Source organism: Neovison vison, chromosome 2 (assembly GCF_020171115.1).
Source record: "Neovison vison isolate M4711 chromosome 2, ASM_NN_V1, whole genome shotgun sequence".
NCBI lineage: Eukaryota > Metazoa > Chordata > Mammalia > Carnivora > Mustelidae > Neogale > Neogale vison.
Window position 1 is genome coordinate 93,586,594 of NC_058092.1, and position 26,545 is coordinate 93,613,138.

The following is a 26,545-nucleotide window of genomic DNA, read 5'->3' on the forward strand; positions in this document are numbered from 1 at the left end:
AATCTTCTGCCCATTTTTTGATGTGTTTGTCTGTTTCGTGTGGGTTGAGTTTGAGGAGTTCATTATAGATCCTGGATATCAACCTTTTGTCTGTACTGTCATTTGCAAATATCTTCTCCCATTCCGTGGGTTGCCTCTTTGTTTTTTTGACTGTTTCCTTTGCTGTGCAGAAGCTTTTGATTTTGATGAAGTCCCCAGAGTTGAAAGTCTTTTAAAAAAAATGCTTGAAACCATCACTCATAGACTTTGCTACTCATCAGCATCACCAGGAAGCTTGCTCAAAATGTATAGTCTCAGGGAACATCTGGCTGGCTCAGTCAGTAGAGCATGTGACTCTTGACCTCAGGGATTGTGAGTTCAAGCCCCACCTTGGGTGTAGAGATTAGTTTTTAAAAAAATCTTCTGAAAGAATGTTTTATAAATGAACAATCCTAGGCCCCACTCTGATTTATTAAATCCTCAGGTGATTCATATGCATTTTCAAATTTGAGAAACACTGCTTAGGTATTAATTCTCAAACTTTGATGTATATCAGAATCTCCTGGAGAGCTAATAAGGAATGTAGAGGGGTGCTGGCTCGGTTGTTAGAGCATGTGACTCTCGATCTTGGGGTCCTAAGTTTGAGCCCCGTCTACAGCCATATCACCCTGAATGTGCCCGATCTCATCTAAATTTGAGCCCCATGCTGGGTGTAGAGATTACTTTTTAAAATGTAAATGCCCAGGCCTATAGAGGTGGGATAGGGTCTGGGTCTCTGTATTTCTTTCAGGTTCCCAGTGATATTGATACTCTGGGGTTTGAACAGTACCACTCTAGATCATTACTCTTCCCTTCCTCTGTCCCTCTGGGCTGCCCCTAACCCTCACTTCTCCATTCTTTATCAAGGTTGACCCTCTCTTTAAGTACATCCTGCAAGACTCTCAGAAATAAGAGTAAGCCAGATCATTTGAGAGTTTCCACATCATATGGAATTCATTATATCTAGGGAAGAATTCAAAACTGTTGTCTCCAGCTTCAGCATTTCTCCTCCGTATACATGGGTTTGATCCAATTATAATGGTCTCTGGGTGACATGGGGCCCCCAGATACAGCAAGGAAAGTCTTGGGAATCTCATTGGTCTAAGACTTTTTTTTTCCTTGAAAGATTTTCTTTCTTTATTTGACAGAGAGAGAGAGAGAGAGAGAGAGAGCCAGAGAGGGAACACAAGCAGGCGGAGAGGCAGAGAGAGAAGCAAACTCTCCACTGAGCAAGAAGCCCCATGTGGGCTCGATCCCAGGACCCTGGGATCATGACCTGAGCCGAAGGCAGACGCTTAATGACTGAGCCACCCAAGCACCTCTGGTCTAAGACTTTTGATCTTCCTTGTCTCCTGGACTATCCTAAAGCTTTTCAACAGCATGAATGGATTAAGAGAGATCTGGGTTCAAATCTCTCTGCTATCACTTATGCTTACATGAGGTGCTTCAACCCTCCCTCAGCCTAGGTTTCCTAAAAATTGGAATAATCAACTCATCAATGTTATGAGGATTAAATGAGAGGTAAACTGTGGGACACAATGACAGGCCCATAGAAAGCACTTAATAAATGGTAGTTATTATTAATTCGGATCCGTTTTAACTCATCTCATGCTCTACTATGTGCCAATTATTAACCTTTTAGTTTGCTACTTCTAACTAAGATACTTGCATTGTAACTTCAGTCCTCATAATACCCTAACTCAGTGTATCTCAAAGCCTGGTCCCAGGGCCAACAGCATGAACAACATCTGGGAACCTCTTAGAAATGCAGTTTGTGGGGCTCCACCATAGACCTGATGAGTGGTAAGTCAGAAATTCTAGGCCTAGGGTCCGGCAACCTTTGTTTTAACAAGCCCTCTGAGTGATGCTGAGGCACGTTCAAGTTTGAGAACCACAGCCCTAAATCAAAGATGCTACTATGATCCTGGAAATTTGATTCAGGTTGGAAGAGAAGGGGAAAACCATCTATCTGAGGCAAGGGTGCTCTAACAGGAGGTAGCCTGACATCACTCCATAGAGACATTCTTTGTCCTCAACATCCAGCCTCACCTGTACTTTCAGGGGAATTTTCCTCCCCAAAACTCCCTCAGCAGTTAAATGGGTTTATAATGTTGTCCCAGCACAGCCCCCTGGTTCAGTAAAATATGGGAGCTGTCTGAGAACATAGCAACTTGGCCTGTGGTAGAGAAGCAAGTTATTTGTCTTGAGTGGGCAGTCTGAGTTCTGAGAGTCTGTGGGTGGGTCATTTCCGAAAGCAACCTGGTGAGTCGGAACCTTCTTCTCAGTTTCTTCTAGCCATTTGAACAGTTCAGATTGTCTTAATTTCCTGTTTCCTTGCCACGAAGTGCTACAAAAATAGCACTTCAAATCAAAACACTAAGCTAACTTTCAGAGATATTTGGGGGCTTTTTAGTTTAAGAAAATGTCTGTGTATTTAATGTATCTGTGGCTTCTTCCCTTCCTTGCCCTTTCAGTGATTTACAGAGGGAAAAGAAATGCAGAATGATACAGTGAGCCACGGATAAGAACAGAGGCTTGACCTAGTGAGTAACTTAAATTGAAATAGTATGAGTTGAAGGCAAAGGGTTTTTTTTGGCTTTGTTTAAAAAAAAATTCTTCCCATCTTTTTTCCAGGGTTGACTCCCTTGTTAGTGTGATAGAGGTGGAAAAGCTCTTGCTAGAATAAGAAAATGCCTCTAGGGTAGGATAAGCTCTCTCAGCCTCTGGAAGAACAACTCTGACTCCACAGCCTGAAGGCAAGCAAGGTCAGATGAGTCCTCACCTGCACAGGAGTTCAAGATCTGCTGTGAAGAGGACTCAGTAGAGAAAAAAATCCAGAAAGTGCTCTGAAAGACTGCCACAGTGAGTTCACACACTGGGAAAGTTCTGGAACCATAAAAGGTCTGCTTAACAGAAACGGCCTCTGAGATTTTGTAGCCAAACACTACACACAGACTTCAACACATCCACTTCGTAGCGATTTCATAGACACCAGCGCTTGCCACACAGCACTCTTGCCATTCAAGGGCTGCAAATGTTCACTCCCCGAGAGCTTGAAATCCACCATGCAGAGATACTGCTCATCTCAAGACAGACCTCCAGCAGGACCTTGCCATAGGTTGGAGAGCCTCATCTTCCAGGGCAGACTGTAGTAACAAACATCCTCATCTCAAGTTAGGAGGAAGCCAAGCTGCTTGTAGTGTCGGCCATCCTAGAGCATCCTGTGATGTTACCTCTGCATGAGCCTCTGCACAGGCAGAGCTGCTGGCATGTTGCTTGAAGGATTGTAGGCAAGGTTGTGACTGAGCAAAGACTTCGATGGAGGGACAGTCAAAGCAGAGCCTTCCTCAGTGGCAGACTGACATGCACACACGTTTCGTGGGGAGGACTATCAATCTTGTTGGTCATATCCCCCACTCACACTGCACTATCTTCATCTTTGGAGAGGAAAGACAATGATATATAAACCTATCGTACCTAGAAAAATGTGTGTCCTTTGAGAGCTTATTAAAAAATAGTATGAGTAGGGGCACCTGGGTGGTTCAGCCAGTTAAGCATCTACCTTTAGCTCAGGTCATGATCCCAGGGTCCTGGGATTGAGCCCCACATTGGGCTCCCTGCTCAGTGGGGAGCCTGCTTCTCCCTCTCCCTCTGCTGCTCTCCCTGCTTGTGTGCCTACACTCTCTCCATCCAAAAATAAAGAAAATCTTAAAAAAAATAGTGTGAGTAGGAAAAGCAGAGTTTGTTGCATCAGAGAGCACCACAGAGGAGGGCTGAGTTTAATGCACTTTTGTTCTTAACCACGAGTATATGGACAGGAGATGGACTAGGTGCATCTATGTCACTTGGAGAACTCATTGCTTAGTAAGGATTTCCAGACATCACCTCTGGAGATTCTAGTTCAGTACATCTGGGACCAGGCTTGGGAATCTATAGTTTTAACAAACTCACCAAGTGACATATAGCCAAGTTTGAGAAACTTAGAAGGTTTGCCTTGGTGAGCTCTTCCCAAAATTCAGTGATAGGAGGCTAAGAAGTGTTAAAAGATAAACTGAGGCATATTAAACATTTTAAGAGTTTGAGCCAAACCTGATTCTAATTTAGTAGCACCAAACCAGAAGTGGTTAGGAGCACTCCACTGACAGAATCTCAAGGGAAGACTTTCATAGAGAAGAGACAGAAGCAAAGCAAGAATATTATTTGATTGGCTGTAGCTTAAGTGGTTTCCATATTTGGGAAAGCCTAATTGGCTGTTTGATTGATTGTCTTTAGATTTTGATGTCTTCTTTTTTTAAAGATTTTATTTATTTATTCAAAAGAGAGAGATCAGAAGTAGGCAGAGAGGCAGAGGGAGGGAGGGGAAACAGGCACCCCACTGAGCAGAGAGCCTGATGTGGGGCTTGATTCCAGGACCCCGAGGTCATGATCCGAGCCGAAGGCAGATGCCCAACCAACTGAACCACCCAGGCACCCCTGATTTTCTTTTTTTCTTGAGGTTTTATATATTTATTTGATAGAAAGAGAGCACATAGGCAAACACAAGGAGGGAGAGAGGGAGAAACAGACTTCCCTGTTGTGCAGGGAGCCCAACACAGTGCTTGATCCCAGGATCCTCATGACCTGAGCTGAGAGCAGATGCTTAACCGACTGAGCCACTCAGGTGTCCCAGATTTTGATTTCTTAACCTTGAGACATGCATAGGCTTAGGTTTGGTTTGCTTACACAGGCTGCTAAGACATTAGTACCACCTCAGTTTAATAGCCTCCTTGTTTAACAGAAGGCAGAGGGGGTTGGCATGTGAGGAACCATTGGTGAGATGATCTGGAGGGGTCTGTGAGATTCAGAGTGGGTCCATGCTGTGTGAGGGCAACCATGAACTGGGGCAGTGTTCTGGGCTGTGATGCAGGGCCCATGTGAAACTGTGTGCTGAGCCCACTTGCCAGCAGGGTGTTCTCTCCATATAGAGCTGTGTCCATGGCTGACTGGAATGGCCACAGAGCCAAGGGCTAAGGCCAAATGAAGATAAGAATCCCTGGTTCTAGGACATTAGGGATCTGGGACCAGTACACCTCAATCTTATGAATACCAGGACACAGAAAAGGAAATGGCCATCTACTTTACCGAGGCATCTGAGGCTGGGCTGTTTTGGTCAGAATTCTACAGAAGACAAGATGGTCCACATTGGGTGAACTTATATAAAAGCAAAACATGGGTGTAGCACATACCATGTGCTTCTAGGTGCTTTCCAGATACTCAGTTCATTCTTAGAACAACCTTATGAGCTAGATAATATTATTCTTTTATACAGACAAGGAATATAAGACTCAGAAAGGTCAAGTAACTCACTCATGTTTACACAGCTAACCAGTTGAAACACAAATTATCATGGGGCCACATAAATATGTAGCATTGATGAGACCTACTAATCCATGATATTTTTTGGAGACTATTGCTCTGGATTATCATGATTAAGTCACCAGTTATTAAGGAAGAAGACCTGGAAATAAGATGGTGAGTTAATGAGTTGCCCTAACTCAAGAGCTTTTATGTTCAGCCCTTGTTATTTTGATTATTTTTCTTCTTTCAAATTCTTTCAAAACATCATACATAGATGTTTCGCCTCTGACCAGTGTTGTTGGATTTCACCCTACATTCTGCCTTGTCATGTTCAGGAGACTCAAATTCCTTGTTCAAGGCAAACAAACAAATTTTGTTTGTCAAGGCAAAAAGACAAATTCCTTGTCTAGGCAAACAAACTAGGAAAGACAGATAGCTCAGGGAGCTTATATAAAATTGGGGGAGCAAGGGAGGTTATACAATACAGTACAACAGAAAAGGCAATCATCTTGGAGCCATTCTGAGGGCTTACATGATTTATTTAACTTCTGAATCTCAGTTTTCACATCTGTAAAATGCCAATAAGTACTTTCATCTTGTTGGGCTGTGTGAGGTTTTATCATATTTGTAACACATAAATGCAATGAAACTGAGGTATTTGAAGTCACACAGCTACTAAGAGGCAGAGCCAGGATTTTAGGCTAAGGCACACATTTGTTCCACTGTAACACTCTGCCACCTTGGAATGTAGCCTTCAGGGACATGAGCTACAACTGTACCCCATGTGATCCGAGTCAAACTTCCAACCCCAGAAGGCCTTTCTGTGTCATTCCCTGGTACCTGGAGGCTCTTCACCCACCTCACTTCTCTGTCTTGGTTTGACTCTCTAGGGCAAGAAGTTCCATTTCAAAAGGGTGAGCCTGCACTGTCATGTCTTTCTCTCATGGCTTGAGGCTCCACCTCATACACTCAGCAGAATCTGATTTTCAATTGAAAAGGGGGAGGGAAATGATGTGTTCATTTGTTTAAGATCCTGAGCAACTGAGTCCATTTAAAGTAGGTTTAAAAGAGGCCAGGGTTCCAGCTTCCATTCCCATATAAGCCATGAACGGAAAAACCATTAACGCTACAGGGTGTGCTTGAACCCACATTATGGATGCTTTTATTCTTCATTCTCCTTTTCTCTCCTACAGAGCATATATTGCAAATCATCCCACAGACTACTCTACTGCTTTCTGTGTAACTTATGCCTTATCCTAGTCCCCTCTGTACCACAAGCAGAGTATGTTTCCTTGTCTTTAAGGGTTGCTTTGAGGATCAATGAGATAATCCACTTACCATGATCCCTTGCATATAATAGCACTCAGTAAATATCAGCCATTGTTATTATGAGTATAGTAACTAACCATTTCCACTTTCCTATTAAGACTATCGGTTCTTTGCAAATCTGCAGGAAAGTCTACTTCCTGACAATGTATATGATTGTTATGTCACAGATGGGGCTCTCAGCAACTAAACTGATTTATTTTGTGATTGATTACTTTGATTTCACCTCCAAAGCACCCTCTCAGGAAATAACTCTCTGCCAAAAAATTTCTTTAAATTTCGTAACTGTCGAGAGAGCACACACCCACGCGCAAAAGCAGGGGCAGCAGGACTCTATCCCAGAACCCTAAGATCATGACTTGAGCCTAAGGCAGAGGCTTAATCCACTGAGCCATCCAGCGTCCCAAGACATTCATTTTTTTTTTCAATCAACTTTTGACTACCTTCAACATGCCAATAATGGAGGTCTCAAAGGAGATTTAAAATTCTTCGGAAGTGGGTTTTTCATTTATTTGAGTGCCCTGGAAGTCTTGCATAGTTAGGGACACACTGGAGGGGACCTCAGAGTTCTACACAATTATTACGTCCTTGAAAAATGAATAAAATAAGTAAGGGATAAATTTTCTATTTGGTAGTTGAGCTGGCTATTGAGTGAAGTGTATTATGAATTGCTTCGCAAAGTGGAGACTTCTTTTGCAAAGAGAGGGAAGTACTTCTTCAACTACTGTATGCGTGAATTCGGAATTTCTTACATCGCCTTCTCTCAATCCACAGGAACGATTTTGCTTTTTGACCTCAGAGGTCGACGCATTTCTGCTAATGGAGCCTCCCGTTAGGGGGCGCACGACTGCCCCAGCCGATTCCACCCTCACTGCGCAGTCTCGGTCCAGGAGTGGGAGGGAATCCCCTTGCAGTCGCGCGTGTCGTCACCGGAGGGCGCGGCCAGTCAGTGGGGGCAGGGCCACAGAGCTGCTTTCGCCCTGGTAAAGTAGGTTGCGAACGGGAGGCGGCGGCAGCTCTTCTGCAGTGTTGGAAAGATGGCGCCGCCGGTGACGGAACGGGGGCTGAAGAGCGTCGTGTGGCAGAGTGAGTGCGGTGGGGCAGGGGCTGAGCGTGGGAAGGCCAGGAGGCCGCCACACTGTGCCTTGCTTTCCTGCCCCGGATCAGCAGTTTCTTAGGGAGCCGCCGCGGGCACTTGTTGCTTTGGGACCCGCGTCCCTGCTAGGACTTTTTCCTGCTTTCCTTCCCACCCCTATTTCTTGCCAGCACCAGAATGGGCGGGGTGCGGGAGCGAGTGGCCTTCTCCCTCTCATGGGGCACCGCCTCGTCTCGGCCTCGTTTTGGCCCCGAAGCCTTGCCCTGGGTGAGCGGCCCCCAGCCTGGCTTTTTCTCGCGCGGCCCTTGTGCCTATCCTCGGCGGGGCTCCCAGCGCTCCTCTGCTCCCCCCGGAGCCCCACCAGTCGGTGATGTCTCTCCACCCGGGACAATCTGCACTGTGTTTCTGTAACCCGCCCCTCCCCTTCTCCCCACACTTGTTTCCAAAGACTGCTTATTTGGCATCTTCGTTTTAGTACCAAGCAGGGTTTTAGAACTACACTTTTCGGTCCTCTAAAAGAAAAACAAAACCTTTCTGTTAAATAGACCCTTCTTCCGTATTCCTAGAGGAGCCCACTTTCTAAAGAGTTCTGGAGAAGGAACAATTTGAATGATTAAATCTCGGAGCAAAAGCTGCACCTTCTCTCTCCACACGCTCTGGGCCACTCCCTGCTGTTCCGACTGTACTACTGCTTGTTAGGTACTGATGTTCTGTTCTTCTGCCTTATCATCTACGATTTCATAAAAATCACTCCAAAGCTAGGTCTGACAGGTTAGAGAAGGAATGAAACCAGAAAACAGGAAGAACCATCATTGTTTGGCTTGTGAGTTCAAATTAATTATGGCCTAGGAGTGGTAAAGGAGTAACATCTAATTAGTATTTCTGACTCTGGTTTGTTAAGCAAAGGATAGAAATGACTTAACAAAATTCTGGGAGTTACAGAGTTCCTTGTATAAAATTAAAACTCCAAATCAGTAACTGGCATATTGCTGAACATACTAGATACTTAAAACGACTGTATAAATAGAAGGGGGAAAATAAGTTATGATAACATGTTTTTTAAAATTTGATAATTATAGGGTTAGCATTCTGTTTTTTAAGATTTGCATGGGTGACTTAAGATTTGGTACTATTTTTCAATCACAGTGTTATGTAAGTACATATACATGAAAGTGGTAGTGAATTGCATTGTAAAAATAATTGCCAAGCTATATATGATCTTTAACATCAGCATTTATAAGAAAAAACAGTTAATGACAATAACATCCGTTTTGATAGTGTGGAAACTGGGCAAGAGGCAGAGTTTAGAGATAACAAAATTTCTGTCTAGTGCTGTTAACTTGAGGTTGCACCAGGATGTGAGATGGAGTGTAAGATAAGAGGGGAGACTCAAAGGAAGGAAAGAAATGTCAGGGTTAAAAAACAGTTACTTGAATCTTTGTGTAAATAGAAACATAACTAAGATACAAGATGACATTCATTCATCATATAGAGAGTAAAGTAGAAGGAGACAGAAGAGGGACTCTGAGTTCTGTTAGCAAAAGAGAATAGAGTCTGTAAGAAATGATGAAGGAATCTCCTAAGAGGTAGGAAAATACTACTCTTTTGGTTTTGCTAGATTGATCTAGCTAGATTTGCTAGTTGCGTCATGGTAGAAAGCTAAATAACCTTCAAATTACCCAAAATGTAGGGAGAAGGAAACTAATATTTCTTGAACATTTATTCTGTGTCAGGCATTATTTTTTACATCTATTAAAATTTGGTAAGAATGATTATCTTTATTTCATAGATGTTGAAATACATACATATCTTTATTTCATAGATACTAAAATATTATCATAGCTGTATCATATTATCATAGCCGTATTATTCACAATAGCCAAAAAAATCAACCCAGATACCTTTGGATTGATGAATAGATAAATAATAAGCGGTATGTCCCTACAACGAACTATTAATAAAAAGAAATGAACTACTGATAGATGCTACAGTATTGATGAATCTTGAAAAAGTTGTGCCAGTTGAAAGAAGCCATTCACAAATAACCACATATTGTATGACTCTGTTTACATTAAATGTTCAAAATTGTAGATAGAAAGTAGATTAGCAGTTGTGTACATCTGGGGGGAGGAGAAGATGGCGTGATTCAGGGATAATGGCTAAGGGGAGGGTTTCCTTTTGGAGTAATGAAAGGGTTATAAAATTGATTATGGTGGTGGATGCCCAACTCTGAATATACTGAAAGCTGTTTAATTGTACACCTTGGGTGAATTGTATGGTATGCAAATTATATCTCAATAAAGCTCTTTTTTAGAAACCTGATAGAGCTATTAAATATAGACTTAGTATTCACACCCAGATCCTTCTGACTGCAGAGTTAACATGTCAGGTGTCTGTGAATTTCTGTAGTGTTTAATTTAAACCTTAGTTCAGAGCCTTATCTCATGCCCAGTTTATTGCTGTAGCCCCTGCCTCCTTACTAACACTCCAAGCCCTTGCTCGTAGCCTAACTGGCCAATAGCTGCCAGAATAATTTTCTTGTTAACAGTACAGTGCTGTGATCATGCTGATCTCCTGTTTGAAGACCCAAGAGAGTCCCTCCAGTTGTCTAGAAATGATTTCAAATACTTAGTCTGCTTTTGAAGACTTATAACCTGACCTTAACCTACCTTATTTTCTACCTTTACCTTGTATGATCTTGATGTTCAACTAGGCTATACTGTTGAGTCTTCTTGAAATCTTTTCCATCTTTATGCCAATTTCTGTTCAGAATGCTTCCCTTATGCCTGTTCTTCACCTGTCCAAATTTTAGCTAGCCTTCAAATCTTGGCTCAAATGGGGCTACTATCTCCATAGTGGCTTCTTATTTTAACCCAGCCTCTTACATTTCTGTAGCATTTGAAGTATCCTTCTCAAATGGCACTTTTCATTACTGCCTAATGTGTCTTGATAAGCTTTTTTTTTTTTTTTAAAGATTTTATTTTATTTATTTGTCAGAGAGAGAGGGAGAGAGAGCGAGCACAGGCAGACAGAGAGGCAGGCAGAGGCAGAGGGAGAAGCAGGCTCCCTGCCGAGCAAGGAGCCCAATGTGGGACTCGATCCCAGGACACTGAGATCATGACCTGAGCCGAAGGCAGCTGCTTAACCAACTGAGCCACCCAGGCGTCCCCTTGATAAGCTTTTTAAAGTTGGGTCCACTCTTGTGTCTTCTAGAGCTTTAAATTCCAAGCAGGCCCTAACAAAATGCAAATGCTTGTTAAAAGTAAATAGTAGATGATTATTTTTATAATTTTCTCCATTTTTTGCTACCCGAAGTCCCCCATTTGTTCAATTACTACTACTGAATTCCTGTGGGAATACAGCAGTAGAAGACAGAGAAGTTCCCAGCCTTCTCAAAGCCTGCATTCAAGTAGGAAATAATAGAAAATAAAAATGTAAACAAGAAATAAACAACATTTCAGTTTGTGAGATATATATATAGGCTACTTTAGCTAGATGGATCGGGAATGTTTTCTCTGAATAGGTGACATTTGAGCTAGACCAAAAACATGAGAAGGGATCAGCTTTTAGGGACGGTCTTAAAAACACTTTTTTTTTTTTTTAAGATTTTATTTATTTATTTGACACGAGAGAGAGAGAGAGAGAGAGTTCACAAGTAGGCTGAGAGAGAGAAGGGGAATCGGGCTCTCTGCTCTGCAGATGCAGCGCTCGATGCAGGGCCTAGGACCCTGAGATAATGACCTGAGCTGAAGGCAGAGGCTTTTTTTTTTTTTTTAAAGATTTTATGTATTTATTTGACAGAGAGAAATCACAAATAGATGGAGAGGCAGGCAGAGAGAGAGAGGGAAGCAGGCTCCCTGCTGAGCAGAGAGCCCGATGTGGGACTCGATCCCAGGACCCTGAGACCATGACCTGAGCCGAAGGCAGTGGCGTAACCCACTGAGCCACCCAGGTGCCCCTTAAAAACACTTTTTTAAAAAAAGCTTTACTATTTTGAGTGCAAAGGCTATATTTATTTGCAAAACTAATTTCCATACCTAAAATCAGCCTAAGTTTCTAGTGGTTGGTATTACTCAATTGCCACTTTTTGCTATAGGAAAGCACTAGCAAAAAAAAAATCACTGATAAAAGGTTTTAAATAAAAATTTGATGAATCAATTTAAAAAATAAAGCAACAAGGGGCGCCTGGGTGGCTCAGTGGGTTAAGCCTCTGCCTTCCGCTCAGGTCATGATCTCAGGGTCCTGGGATCGAGTTCCGCATCGGGCTCTCTGCTTGGCAGGGAGACTGCTTCCTCCCCCTCTCTCTCTGCCAGCCTCTCTGCCTACTTGTGATCTCTCTCTGTCAAGTAAATAAATAAAATCTTAAAAAAAAAAAAATAAAGCAACAAAACAAAGCAAGCTCAAGCCACCTGTGGCGTTTTTTTTCCTCATTGCGGTCTTTTTTTCTTGTCTGTAAGTAGTAGTCTGATGTCTGTGATTCTTAGCACATGTTTTACTGGAAATGTTAAGAGAAAGTTGCTCTAGAAAAATTACAGATAAAAGTAATCAGAATGTATTTAAGGCAGTCCTTTATACGTTTAATCATAAGCTTTTCCCCTTTTTCACATTTTCCTTTTTTTTAGTCCTTATATTAAAAAATGTGACTCATTTTTTTTAATTTTTAATTTTTTTATTAATATATAATGTATTATTAGCCCCAGGGGTACAGGTCTGTGAATCGCCAGGTGTGATTCATTATTTTAAGTACCTAACATCAACATAGCATTTTCCATGCTATTTCATAATCTTTACTATTAACATTTTTAAGTGTCTAAATACCTTGATGTGGCAAAAACAATTTTGGTAGCAGAAGATTGTCCCAGCTTCCCTCTCCAGATACAACCACTCTTAGGTTTCTTACAAATTCTTCTACAAGTTTTCTATTCAAATATAATCACATATAAAATATATTTTTGCTTTAATCAATTATTTTTGTTTTATGTATTTTTTCATTCTGGTCATTTTAACTTTATCTTATCGAGCAAAATTTTATTTTAATTTTTGGATATTTGCACAGTCATGTATTTTTTAAAATCAGTATTAATTGAGTATGCTGCACACTATCTTAAGTGCATATATATCTTGGCTTCCTGGAATTCACAGTTCAGTGGGGGGTGATGGCACACAAGTAGTACGTGCTGTATTAGCAATGCAAAATGTTTCATGAAAGAACAGGAAAAAAAGGAATCATTGCCCTTCTGGAAGTGGATCAAGGAGGCCTCCAGAGAGGAAGGGCAATTGAAATGTGGTAGGATTTTGCCAGACAGGGAAATCTGAGCCGTGGCCCAATACGAAAAGTACAGTTTTTATGGGAGGGGCAATAATTCCTTTTGAATATGGAGTATTTGTTGCAAGTAATAGGGTGATGAAGACCAAAAGGTAGGTTGGAGCTAAATAGTTTAGACATTAGGCAGTGAGGAATCATTAAAAAGGAAGGTTTTTTTCCCTCTTTCAGGTATCAGTCATTAGCAAAAAAAAAAAAAAAAAAAATCAGTGTCTAGCATTTTTGAGATTCTGTTGGAACAATGCTGAAAGGAAGTTTTCTTGTTTCTGTTTTGAAGGGAAATAACCAAGATTTCATTAAGCATATAGCTAAGTGTGCTAATGCTAAATGGACAGCTGAATGGATGTTTATCCATGTAACTGCCACCCGGATCAGGATACTAAATGCTTCCAAGTACCCCATAACTCTTCCCAGTCCAAATCCTACCCTCTTCTCCAGAATAACTACTATACTATTCTGACTTGTATTACCATTAAATAATTTTGTAACAGTAGCTTTTTATTTTCACACCTTTATGTTTAAGAGAGAAACCCTCCAGACCTTACATTGTTAAATATTTTCTTTACAGAAATACAGAATTCACTAAGTCCCTGCCTAGAAATATTAGTGCTTTAATAGTTGCCTTTGTACACATTTAGTTGGTCTTAAAGTAGTCCTCAGTTTTCATATATTCTACTTTCTTACAATTTTTAAACAGTGTGCCTTAAGCCCTAATTGGTTTTTCCCATGTGCAGTTTAGTCTGTTCATTCAGCTGACTAATAATGAGTATTGCATTTGTTCCTGCCCCGGGCTCCTGGATTTACCTTTATAAAATTCTTACCTGAGATGCCCAGGTGGCTCAGTCAGTTAAGCATCTGACTCTTGAACTCAGCTCAGGTCTTCATCTGAGGGACTCGAGTTTAAGCCCTGTGTTCGGCTCCATACTGGGCTTGGAGCCTACTTTAAAAAAAAAAAAAAAAAAAAGATTCTTACCTATTCATGAAATAACTTGGGCCACAGTTCAGCAGAATCTGTGGGAATCCTAATTGGGAATTAGTAACATGTATAAAAGTTTTTTGAGAATGTACATTTCTTTATGGTCCCACAAGTCTGCTTTTGACTCTTTTTGATTTTTCAAACACATTGTCATTATGCATTACTTATAAAAGACTGGTTTATTATTTCTTCTCATTGGACTAAGAGTTGGGAAACTTGATTTTCATTCCAGATTATATTTAACTTCCAGAGCTTAAAGAACGAAGAGTTTGGACTTACATGTTCTTTAAGATTTTTCGGCTTAAATTCTTTATCACTTTGTTATATTTTCTTTATTTCTGTTTGCATTCCTTTTTTTTTTGGTTTGTTTTTAAGATTTATTTTTTTGGGGTGCCTGGGTGGCTCAGTCATTAAGCATCTGCCTTTGGCTCAGGTCATGATCCCGGATCCAGCCGCGTATTGGGCTCCCTGCCTGGTGGGAAGCCTGCTTCTCCCTCTCCCACTCCCCCTGCTTGTGTTCCTTCTCTTGCTGTGTCTCACTCTCTGACCAAAAAAAAAAAAAAAAGATTTATTTATTTGTCAGAGAGAGAAAGAGAGAGAGAGTATGTGCACACAAGCAGGGGGAGGAATAGGTAGGTGGAGAAGCAGGCTTCCCACTCAGCAGGGAGCCCCATGTGGACTCTATCCTGACCCAGGATCATGACCTGAGCCAAAGGCAGACAGACATTTAACTAACTGAGCCACCCAGCCATCCTGTCCACTTGGATTCCTCATAGTTTTCTCTTATCCCTTAGTATTTCTTTTATGTTGTTTTGTTTAGGTCCTAAATATTTAATATTAGGTTTTCATTATTTAATGACATTTTACAAATCATTTGTGTCTTAAGGCATTTTGCTCTGACATCTGCTTACCATGATTCTTTGCTCCTTGTTTATTTACTTAGGCATGATTTTAGTCCAATTTAGCAAGTTAAAATGAATTCCATATGTATTAAAGATCTAAAGTATAAAATGTAAAACAGCAAAATGTGGAGAAAATATAGGCTAGCATGAGTTAGATTAAAAAAAAAAAACAATCGGGGCACCTGGGTGGCTCAGTGGGTTAAAGCCTCTGCCTTCAGCTCAGGTCATGATCCGGGGGTCCTGGGATGGAGCTCCATATCAGGCTCTGCTCAGCAAGGAGCCAGCTTCCTCCTCTCTCTGCCCACCTCTCTGTCTACTTGTGATCTCTGTCAAATAATAAATAAAATCTTTAAAAAAAAAAAAAACTATCTGGTAACCCACATCCCATTAAAAAAAAAATTAAGTAAAAATTGTAAATCTCTATATGGTAGAAGACACCAGCTGAACTATAGATTAGAAGAAAACACCATGCGTAGGAAGAAAGGGTTAATATATAGAGTATCTGCAAATTGATAAGGAGAACATAATGACTCAGTAGAGCAATAAAGGATGTAAACAGGTGATTTGAAGATTGGGATATTGATTTGATTGTTTTTAGTGGAAATGTAAATCAAGACCAGTTTCTTTCTTTGGCCCATCAGACTGATAATCATGTTGTAATTGGGAAGCTTGCTGGTGGGAATGCGAATGGTTAAAAACTTCTGAGAAAGCATTTGGCAACATACAGTAAAATAAGAGACACATATCTTTTGAAGCCAACAGTCTCTTACAGAGCCTCACCTTCAGAAATAAAAATAATGGTAAATAAAGATATATGTATAGGGGTACCTGGGTGGTTCATTTGGTTAAGCATCTGACTTTGGCTCAGGTCATAATCTCAGAGTTGTGGGATGGATCCCTGAGATGGACTCTATGCTCACTGGGGAGTGTCCTTGTCCCTGTGCCCCTCTCCCCTCTAGCATATGTACTCTCTCTCTCACTTAAATAGTCTCTTTTTTTTTTTTTTTTTTTTTTAGATTTTATTTATTTGAGAGAGCATGAGAAAAAAGAAAGAAGGAGTACACAGCAGGGGTAGGGGTAGAGGGAGAAGCAGACTCCCTGCCAAGCAGGGAGCCCAATGTGGGAGTCAGTCCCACGACCCTAAAAATCATGACCTGAGCTAAAGGCAGATGCTTAATCAACTGAGATGCCCTCAAATAAATAAAGTCATTTATTTATTTATTTATTTGACAGAGAGAGAGAGATCACAAGTAGGCAGAGAGAGAGAGGAGGAAGCAGGCTCCCTGCTGAGCAGAGAGCCCGATGCGGGACTCGATCCCAGGACCCTGAGATCAAGACCTGAGCCGAAGGCAGTGGCTTAATCCACTGAGCCATCCAGGTGCCCTAAATAAAGTCTTTTAAAAAAAGATATATGTCATTTAGCCCTAGATCTATAGTTACATTTTTTCAATGTCTATTAGTTCTTATGCAAAAGCTGTCTAATCATTTCTTAGTTGATCTGTAACTTTTTAGTTTGTATTTTCCTCAGAAAGGGCTGACGGGAACAATATCCTCTGGTTCTTTTGTGTTCATGACTGTGACTTTTAATCTTCAAAGTCATTTTGGTCGGAGGAAAAAACTTTGCTTGCATTTTTCTTTCACAGAGTATCTTAAATATCTTACATGCTCTCCTAGCATAAAATTTTGTTGTTGTAAAGTCAAAAAAAAAAAGATATATGTATAAAGATCTTCATTGCAAATTATAGTGGCAAAAATGAAACAGGATGACTACCTGTCATATAGGAGAATAGTTGAATAAATTATAGTGTTCCTATAGTAAGGAATGTAATGTAGCTATCAAAAAGTATTTGTATCTGTGTGTTTATATTCTGTATAAAGGGTATCTATAATGTATATTTAATGAAAACAAGCAAGTGACAGAGTAATGGATATTTGTTGATTCCCTTTTTGTAATAATCTGGGTGGCTCAGTGGGTTAAGCCGCTGCCTTCGGCTCAGGTCATGATCCCGGGGTCCTGGGATCGAGTCCCGCGTCGGGCTCTCTGCTCAGCAGGGAGCCTGCTTCCCTCTCTCTCTCTCTCTGCCTGCCTCTCTGTCTACTTGTAATCTCTGTCTGTCAAATAAACAAATAAAATCTTTAAAAAAAATAATCTGATTATTAGAGAAAAACCCTCATAGATGTTAGAACAGGATGATAAATTGGAGTGGGAGGCAAAGAGACTGGCACTGTTACAGTGTTGGTCCAAGAAAGAAGGCCAAATGTGGCAAAGGAGATAGAAAACAGATGGAGAATATGAGAGAGATTCTGGAGATAGAATAAATAGGATTTAAGCTGGGGGAGAGTCATCTTAGACTAGGATTCAGGTCTAGGAGAGTAGGCAGCAGATGATGCTGTTTATTGGTAAAGGGAAAGAGAAGGAACAGTTTTGGAGGGAAAAAGCAGAACAGTGTTAAGTGAAAAGTTGTGGTATCTAGTGAGCAGGTGGAGATATATAGGTATAGTCTACGGCCATACCACCCTGAACGCGCCCGATCTCGTATGATCTCGGAAGCTAAGCAGGGTCGGGCCTGGTTAGTACTTGGATGGGAGATATATAGGTATAAATCACAGAAAAAGGAGCTGAATTTGAGATCTGGATTTAGATAAGAACAGATAAAGAGGGAAGGGTACCTTTTCCAGGTCCATGTTGAGATTGTCTTTAGTACTGGTATTTTTCCCCTCTTACTTCCTTCTTTATGAATTATACATTGCTAGGCTTTTTGGTTTCCTTAAAAACTGTTATTCATAGATGATTTCCTATTTTCCAGACAAACCAGTTTCTTTTGTGTTGTCACCAGGTTTATTAATAGTTTCTCTGTGATTTAAGATAGCTGTACAAGTATACCTTCCACATTGCTGATGCACACTAAATTAGCTCTAGTTTCATTTTTCCCTTCAAAGTTTTCATTTCCTCTTTGGTATTATATTTAAATATATCTCCTTTTATGTTTAGGAGAAAGAATGAGCAAAGCAGAGTGGTTGGCATTAATAAGTTGTTACTTGGGTAGCATTTGGACTGGTGGAAAATCAACTTAGAGAGTAGTCAGAGGCCACTTGCTAGAGGATGTTGAATAGTAAAATCTAAATTTTATTCTGTAGGCAGGAGTGAGCACTTGAGAGAATTTCGAGGTGGGCTTTGATGTAAACAGAAAATTGTGCTTCAAGAAGATAACTGACAGCAGTGTGGAAAAAATGGATTGAACTGGCAAAGGGCTTGGAGGTAGAAAGGAGGAAATTCAAGTAGGAGAATTAATATAATACTGTAATATCATTATTACATTACTATTGCAGTAGTTCAGTGAGAGATGATGAGAATCAAGGCAATGTTGGGGTAGTGGCAGTCACCAGATAAAACAATTAACACTGCCTTTTTATTGGATATGGGGGAATGGAGGAAATATCCAAAGACTATGACTAAGAAAATGCCAATGAAACCTCTTAGAAATGGAGAAGTCTTAGAAATAGAGAAGTTTTTAGGGAACTATGATTTCAGTTTGAGGCATATAGAAGCTTAAACCTATACTGCATAATTGAAGGATAAGATATAAGATATGAAGGGTAAGATATAAGATTTGTAGAAAATAGAAGGACTACTGGGGTTATGGGATATGGGGAGAACTTGGTCAAAGAGTACAAACTTACAGTGAGAAGACGAGTAAATTCTGGGGATGTAATGCACAGTAGTATGATTATAGAGAACAACACTGTATTATATACTTGAAAGTTGCTAAGGTAGATAGATCTTAAATATTCTCACCTCCCAAAATAACTAAAAGGATGGTAATTATGTGAGGTATTAGAGATGTTAAGTAACATTACAGTTGTAATTATATTACAGTATATGTGTATCAAGTCAACACATTGAGTATCTTCAAGTTGTGTTTTATGTCAGCTACATCTCAGTAATGTAGGGAAAAAAGTGAAGGGTGGGTGTGATAGATCAAACTTTTAAGAATTCATATGGTTTGTGAGGAAGAGAGTAGGGCAAGCCGACTGAAGGAATTGAATCTTTGCAATATATCCATATTTGGGGTGCTAGAGAAACGTATGTAAGGTCATATAATTTTCATTAGTATTTGGAGGAAATACCTTCTTAGTTCTGTAATGTTAGTTGATATGATTTCCTTTGATGTCCTTCCAAACATACCTTACCTGTCATCCTATCACTTTTCATGGATGCCCCTAATTTCTAGTCCACAAAGCTAGTTATTTCTTTATTGTTTATTTTTAAGATGCTGACACTATCTAGGTATCTTTGGATTCCAAGGCAGCACTATCCAGTAGAAATAGAATGCAAGCCACATAAATTAAAGTTTTCTAATAGCCACATTAAAGAAGAGTAGAGAAATTGATAAAGAGTATTTTAATAATAAATTTCTAAAATATTACATTTAAACATGTAAACATTAAAAAATTAATGATATTTTCCTTTTTTTTTAAAAATTTTTATTTATTTATTTGACAGAGATCACAATCGGGCAGAGAGGCAGGCAGAGAGAGAAGGAGAAGCAGGCTCCCCTCCGAGCAGAGAGCCTGATGCGGGGCTCCATCCCAGGACCTTGAGACCATGAGACCATGACCTGAGCCGAAGGCCGAGGCCCAACCCACCGAGCCACCCAGGCGCCCCCCCCATTTCTTTTTTAGTACTACGTCTTTGAAATCTGTTGTGTGTTTTATACTTCCAGGACATCCCAGTTCAGGGGCTAGCCAAATTTTAAGTGCTCAATAGTGACATGTAACTAGTTGCAGTATAGAAACAGTGTAGTTTCTATGGTTCTAAAGATTATAATGAGATGAGTTCTTCCAAGGGAAGTCTTCAATCTGTTCCATCATAAATTCCATGAGCATTTGTTTCTTTGATTTTCAACTTAAGGTATATAGAAATAAAGCAAGCTTAGAAAGGGAAGTAGCATAATATTTTAGTGTCTGAACTCTGCCTGAGAAAATCCTCATCTCTGCCTATAGAGTAGAGGAAATCAGTGCTTTAGGCTTAAACTAGCATTCAACATTCTAGGCTTTTGCCATTATTCTCACTTATTACTATAATCTTCCTAGCAAACATATCTAAGCACGTTAACTAGTATTCCTTAAACACTGTCAGGCCTTCCCAATTACAGTAAAACCTTCCAGATCACACTTGTTATGATGAGATTTAGTAAATCCTTATTAAATACACCCTGCTTGAATATTTCACTTTTTAATGTGATGCCAAAAATTGATGGTATATATCTACAAGCATTAACTTAAATATAAATTAGAAAAGTTCAAATGAATTATATAAACATCTCATACCAGGAATTAGTGAAATTAGAAGTTACAATAATTTATATTTTAATTCTATTTTATTTATTACATACCACTTTTTATTTTCAGAATTGAAAATTGGGCGCCTGGGTCACTCAGTTGGTTAAGCAACTGCCTTTGGCTAAGGTCATGATCCCGGAGTCCCGGGATTGAGTCCTGCATTGAGCTCTCAACTCCACAAGTTTCTCCCTCTGACCTCCCCTCTCATGCTATCTCTCATTCACTGTCTGTCTCTCAAATAAATAAATAAAATCTTTAAAAAAAAATTGAAAATTAACGAAACATTAAATGTGGGGAATTGCTTATTATGAAGTGAACAATAGATATTTGTATGAATTGCCTATGTATTATTTAATATATAAGAAAAAATTTTTGTAAATCAGTGAACTAATTTAAAAAATATATTTAGATTTTGAGTATCATTGAAAGGAACATGTAAATATTTATTGATTATAAATGAAGACTGAATATTTGTATCTAGTGCTATAATATAAATTGTTGAAAATTGTAATGCAGTAAACCAGGAAGAAAAGTAACTAGTTTCAATTGTCAGATATAATTTAGTAATGGGATTTTCCTATGAGTTTTGTTTTCATCTTATTTACTTGGAATTTAAGTAGAATAGGAGAAAGTAAATTAGTTAATAGTTTCAGAAATATTTTCCAGATATATTTACATACTGAAGTATATTCTTAAGTATATTAGCCTTTCATAATACTATTCTTTTAAGATTTTATTTATTTATTTGAGAGAGAGTGAGTGAGAGGAGGGAGGTCAGCGGGAGAAGCAGACTCCCTGCCGAGCAGGAAGCCCAATGTGGGACTTGGTCCTGGGACTCAAGGATTGTGACTTGAGCTGAAGGCAGTCTCTTAACCAACTAAGCAACCCAGACACCCTTTCATAATACTTTTATTCACAAAAGTTTAAAAACATATTACAGTTTAAATATAAGTAGGGGGCACCGGGGTGACTCAGTCATTTGAGTGTCCCAATCTTTATTTTGGCTCAGGTCTGATCTGAATGTCGTGGGATGGAGTCCCCAGTTGGGTTCCTCAGCTCAGGCATGGGGGAGTGAGGAGGGAGTCTGCTTGAGGTTCTCTTTTCCTCTGCCCCTCCCCCAGTTGGGTATGAATGCATGCTGTCTCTCTAAAAATACATTGATAAATGTTAGGTATTAACAATAATTGGATTTTTACTTAGAATTTAACAAGTATCTATACTTTTTATGTAGGTTAACAGATTTTCAATTGGATACTTTCCCAATGATTTTGATATAGTTGTTTTTGAGTGGTTACTCTATTACTCTTTTTCTAGCTGTTGATTAAGATTCATAAATTTTTTTTTTTGGCAGAGATAAAAGCAACAGTGTTTGATGACTGCAAGAAAGAAGGCGAATGGAAGGTAAAATTTGCATATTTTGCCCTTTAATTGAGGACATCAATATACTGTCCTTATTATACTTCTATAACGGTGTAGTCTGGAACTGTACTGATTGCGTTCAAATTCCAGCTTCACCACTTGGATAAATTACTTGATCTCTCTGTTCCATGTTTATAAAATAGGGATAGTATTACCTCATGGTGTGGTTGTAAAGATTAATGAATTAATCCATGGCAAATGATTAGCATAGCACCTGGAATATTTATTATTCCAGAAGTGGAATTTTATAATTTTAAGAAAATTTGATGTTAAACACAAGATAAATTTAAAATGAACAAGTTATCAAAAATAAAACAAGTTCTCTTCTTTAAAATGGAAATGTTTCTATTTGCTTACTTATTATGATATTATATGTATGTATATTGAGAAAATAAATCTCCAGGTCATACAAGTTAAAAGGTGAGTTGAGATAATTTTGCCTGCTGTCCTAATATTTTCATTTTATGTAATATAAGGTCTATATTTGAGTGGGTTTAATGTATTCTGTGTTTTGTGAATTCTTGGCAATCAAGTCCTTATACTTTCTTAATTTATATTCATTTTAAGATCATGCTTTTAGATGACTTTACCACTAAGCTTTTGGCATCATGTTGTAAAATGACAGATCTTCTAGCAGAGGGTATAACTGGTAAGTGTTACCAATACTCATCATCAAAACTTTATTTATTGTGATTGGGGAAGTTTGAAGTATTAATAAATTTTATTTAGTCATTGTGTTTCTGAGGGGGTTATGTTTTATTCACTGGACATTCTTTTCTCTGTGGATCTTCAGAATAACCCTTGGCGCTCTGAAAAACAATCTGAGGGGTTTGAAGTGGCGGGGTGGTTGGGAGGTTGGGGTACCAGGTGGTGGGCATTATAGAGGGCACGGATTGCATGGAGCACTGGGTGTGGTGAAAAAATAATGAATACTGTTTTTCTGAAAATAATTAATTAAAAAAAAAAAGAAAATCCTACTGTGTAAGCCTTAGCCTATAGTACTCAGTGTGTCTGGGAACTATGCCATATTGCATAGAAAATAATCCCTTTTTGCAAATGATTTTAACACAAAGTAGAGAAAAGGTGAGGAAGAAGAAAAATTCAGAAATTAATTCAAGAAATGACATGTACAAACTGAAAGTTTAACTAAATCTCCATGCTTTTATCACTTACATTTTCTGAGAGGCAGAGATCCATTCAATGCAGTTCTCCTTCTGGAACTGTTGGCACATTCGTGTCCCTATTACTCTGCTAATAATATTCTCCCTGGGGCTCAATTCTTGCCTCCCTAGGACCCATTATGACTCCACTCCCTTCATACTTTCTTAGCTCCATGCCCTGCTCTCCTGAGTACTGCCTTTACATGAAGTTTGAACATTATCTACAACATACTTTTATTCTTTTGCCTTAGTCTCTTTCTGCATTATTAATATTTTCTTCTTTCCTTTTCCCTTTGCAGTCTAGTGAAAAATGTAAAGTTCAATGCCACATGAAGCTTTAGAAAACAACTTTCTAGAACTATTACTCATGACATGACAGTTGGCTTTTAACCATGGATCTTATGCAAGGACTAATATACACAGGAAGAAACCAATAAGATATGGTTTCACTTATTTGTGGAGCATAACAAATAGCATGGAGGACATGGGGAGTTAGAGAAGGAAAGGGAGTTGGGGGAAATTGGAAGGGGAGGTGAACCATGAGAGACTGTGGACTCTGAAAAACAATCTGAGGGTTTTGAAGGGGCAGGGGGTGGGAGGTCAGATTATATTATATTATTATAGAGGGCACGGATTGCATGGAGCACTGATGTGGTGCAAAAATAATGAATACTGTTATGCTGAAAATAAATAAAAAATAAATTAAAAAAAAAAAAAAAAGAATAACCCTTGGAAGTTTTCTTTAGTGGAGATTATAATTCAGTGCCCTGACCAAAACTAAGTCAGGTGCCTTGTTGAGTTTGTTACTGAAATTTTTAACTGTTATATATTTGATAATGGTTTTGTATGATCCATGGCAACCCTTTAAAGAGATTTTAAATACCCTCACTGGTAATGAGGAAACTGAGGCTCAAAGTTTAATATAGGGGTGCCTGGGTGGCTCAGTTCATTAAGTATTTGCCTTTAGCTCAGGTCATGATCCCAGGGTTCTGGGATCGGGCCCTCTGTCGGGTTCCCTGCCCAGCAGGAAGTCTGCTTCTCCCTTCCCCTCCATATGTGCTCGCTCTTTCTAGCTCTCTCAAATAAATAAAATTTTTTAAAAAGTCAAATATAATTATTTTATATTTTGGAATTTAATGTAGAATGTGTACCCTCTGTCACTGCTACTTGTGAGGTTCAAATGTACACCAGTATTTTCTTTTTTTTTTTTTTTAATTTTATTTATTTATTTGACAGAGAGAGATCACAGGTAGGCAGAGAGACAGGCAGAGAGAGAGGGGAAGCAGGCTCCCCACTGAGCAGAGACCCTGATGTGGGACTGGTTCCCAGGACCCTGAGATCATGACCTGAGCTGAAGGCCAAGGCTTAACCCACTGAGCCACCCACATGCCCCTACACCAGTATTTTCAAGAAAACCTGAGCATTGTATATAGCGGGAGGATTATCTGAAAGTTTTTATTATGTTTATTTTGATATTTATATGTCAGATCTTTAACATAAAATATTTTATTATTATATATTTGTAATAACCTAATTTGTAATATATATTTGTTTGTCTTTATTGTATTTATGGTCTTCTCAGTGGATTAAAGCCTTGATTTTTCTACTGTTGGACAAATGTAATATTGATTAAGCCACGAAGTTTTTTAAGTTTCCAGAGGTCATTTTGTTTTGCAACTAGAGTGAGAAGCATTTGTTAATGTGAATAAAAGCTGTGAAGCTACAGAACAGTTTTGCACTGTAAAGTTTTATTGAATTTTTGTAGACCATTGTTCTTACTGTATGTTCAGTGTTCATAGATACTCTTCAAGGAAAAGATTCTGTTGCCAAGTAAGTTTGGGACTTTCCAGAGGTTTTTTTTTATATGCTATCAGATATATGGATTCCCCTGGGTTTAGGTGTAGTACTCAGTTTTTTAATAATTTGACCACAGAATGCTTTTTTTTTTGAGAAGCATTTCATAAGGACTGTTTATCATGGGGCACATTGCTTTCTTATATCCTCTGCTGTCACCTCAGTTTGCTGTGGTTTAATCATCATAATATCTACCAACTTGAACTTGCACATTCCTTGTGAGTCCCACATGGGCTCTCAAATTGAGATTCCCTCAATTAAACTTGGCATTGCGGGTTCAGTGATCATACTTTCTATCATCATTCAGGTCATTTCATTAAAATATTCAGTAGTGTCTTAGAAGTTTTAAAAAATTGATGAGAAAAAATGAATGTAGGATGCTACGTCAATGAAGAGTAAAGCTAAGTAAAATCCTTAAAAAATAAAGTAAAGCTAAGTAAAATCCTTAAAAAATAGACTGGGAGTTAAATTATTCCTTGTCACTGTTATAGGAATAATTATAAAAATCTTTTTAAAAAATCTCTTAATAGATACCCATTTTCCAGGAATTAAAGAAGTGGCACTTTGTGCTATTAATAACCAGATATTTAAGAATATTTTCAAAATCATATCATAGTATTTTCACATTTTAACATGTACATTACTCACCAAACATAATATATGCAGCATAAGATGACTGTAAGACACTTCATTTTGAGGGTTAAGCAATAAAAAGTTTATAAGATTTAACCTTGATCTCTTTTTTTCTTTTAAGATTTATTTGAGAGAGAGAAAGAGCACAAGCAGGAGGGACAGAGGGAAAGAGAGGGAAAATCTGAAGCAGACTCAACGTGAAACCAGTTTCAGGGCCTGATCTCACAACTCCAAGTTCACTACCCAAGCTGAAACCAAGAGTTGGTTGCTTAACTGACTGTGCCACCCAGGCACCCCAACCTTAATCTTTTTCTTTTTTCTTTTTAAGATTTTAAACTTATTTATTTAACAGAGAGACTGATCACAAGTAGAGAGGCAGGCAGAAGGAAAGGGGGAAGCAGGCTCCCTGCTGAGCAGAGAGCCCTATTCGGGGCTTGATCCCAAGACTCTGATACCATGACCTGAGCCAAAGGCAGAGGCTTAACCCACTGAGCTACCCAGGTGCTCCACTAACCTTAATCTTTTAAAGTTGAAATTACAATTGTTAGGATTGGAGATAAAACTAAATATACCCTTGGAAACCTTATTTGACATCCTAATAGAAGCTATGATAAACCTGTACTTTACTAGTATAAATGTAGGGAGGAAAAAGATCAATCACCAAATTTACCAGAGAAGTCCCAAAAGTAGCCTCCCTATCAGAGTAATCTCCCTGTCAGAGTAATCTATCTATCTTTTTTTCTTTCTTCCTTCCTTTCTTTCTTTCTTTATAAGACTTCATTTATTTATTTATAAGATTTTATTTATTTGTCAGAGAGAGAGCACAAGCAGGGTGAGCAGCAGGCAGAGGGAGAAGCAGACTTCCCGCTGAGCAGGGCACCTATTGCAGGACTCCATCCCAAGACCCTGGGATCATGACCTGAGCCAAAGGCAGACGTTTAACAGACTAAGCCACCCAGGCATACCTATTTATTTTATTTAGAGAGAGTGTGCTTGCATGTAAGTTGGAGGTGGCAGAGGGAGAGAGAGTCTCAAGCATACCCCACTGAGCACGGAGCCCCACACAGGGCTTGATCCCATAACCCTGAGATCATGACCTAAGACAAAATCAAGAGTTGGATGCTCAACTGACTTAGCCACCCAGGTGCCCCAAGTTTA

General features: G+C 39.2%; 2 protein-coding genes across 2 annotated transcripts in view; both read left to right on the top strand.

The window, feature by feature from the left end:
* Positions 1–2,524, top strand: part of FNDC7 (fibronectin type III domain containing 7) — a 29,110-nt gene extending 26,586 nt beyond the window's left edge. Inside the window, exon 12 of the mRNA XM_044236458.1 lies at positions 2,493–2,524. Coding sequence (XP_044092393.1) covers positions 2,493–2,524 — 32 coding nt within the window. The remainder of the gene's footprint in view (positions 1–2,492) is intronic.
* A 5,121-nt stretch (positions 2,525–7,645) lies between these two features.
* Positions 7,646–26,545, top strand: part of STXBP3 (syntaxin binding protein 3) — a 56,278-nt gene continuing 37,378 nt past the window's right edge. The window contains exons 1-3 of the mRNA XM_044238810.1: positions 7,646–7,767; positions 21,673–21,722; positions 22,308–22,389. Coding sequence (XP_044094745.1) covers positions 7,719–7,767; positions 21,673–21,722; positions 22,308–22,389 — 181 coding nt within the window. The 5' untranslated portion in view covers positions 7,646–7,718. The remainder of the gene's footprint in view (positions 7,768–21,672; positions 21,723–22,307; positions 22,390–26,545) is intronic.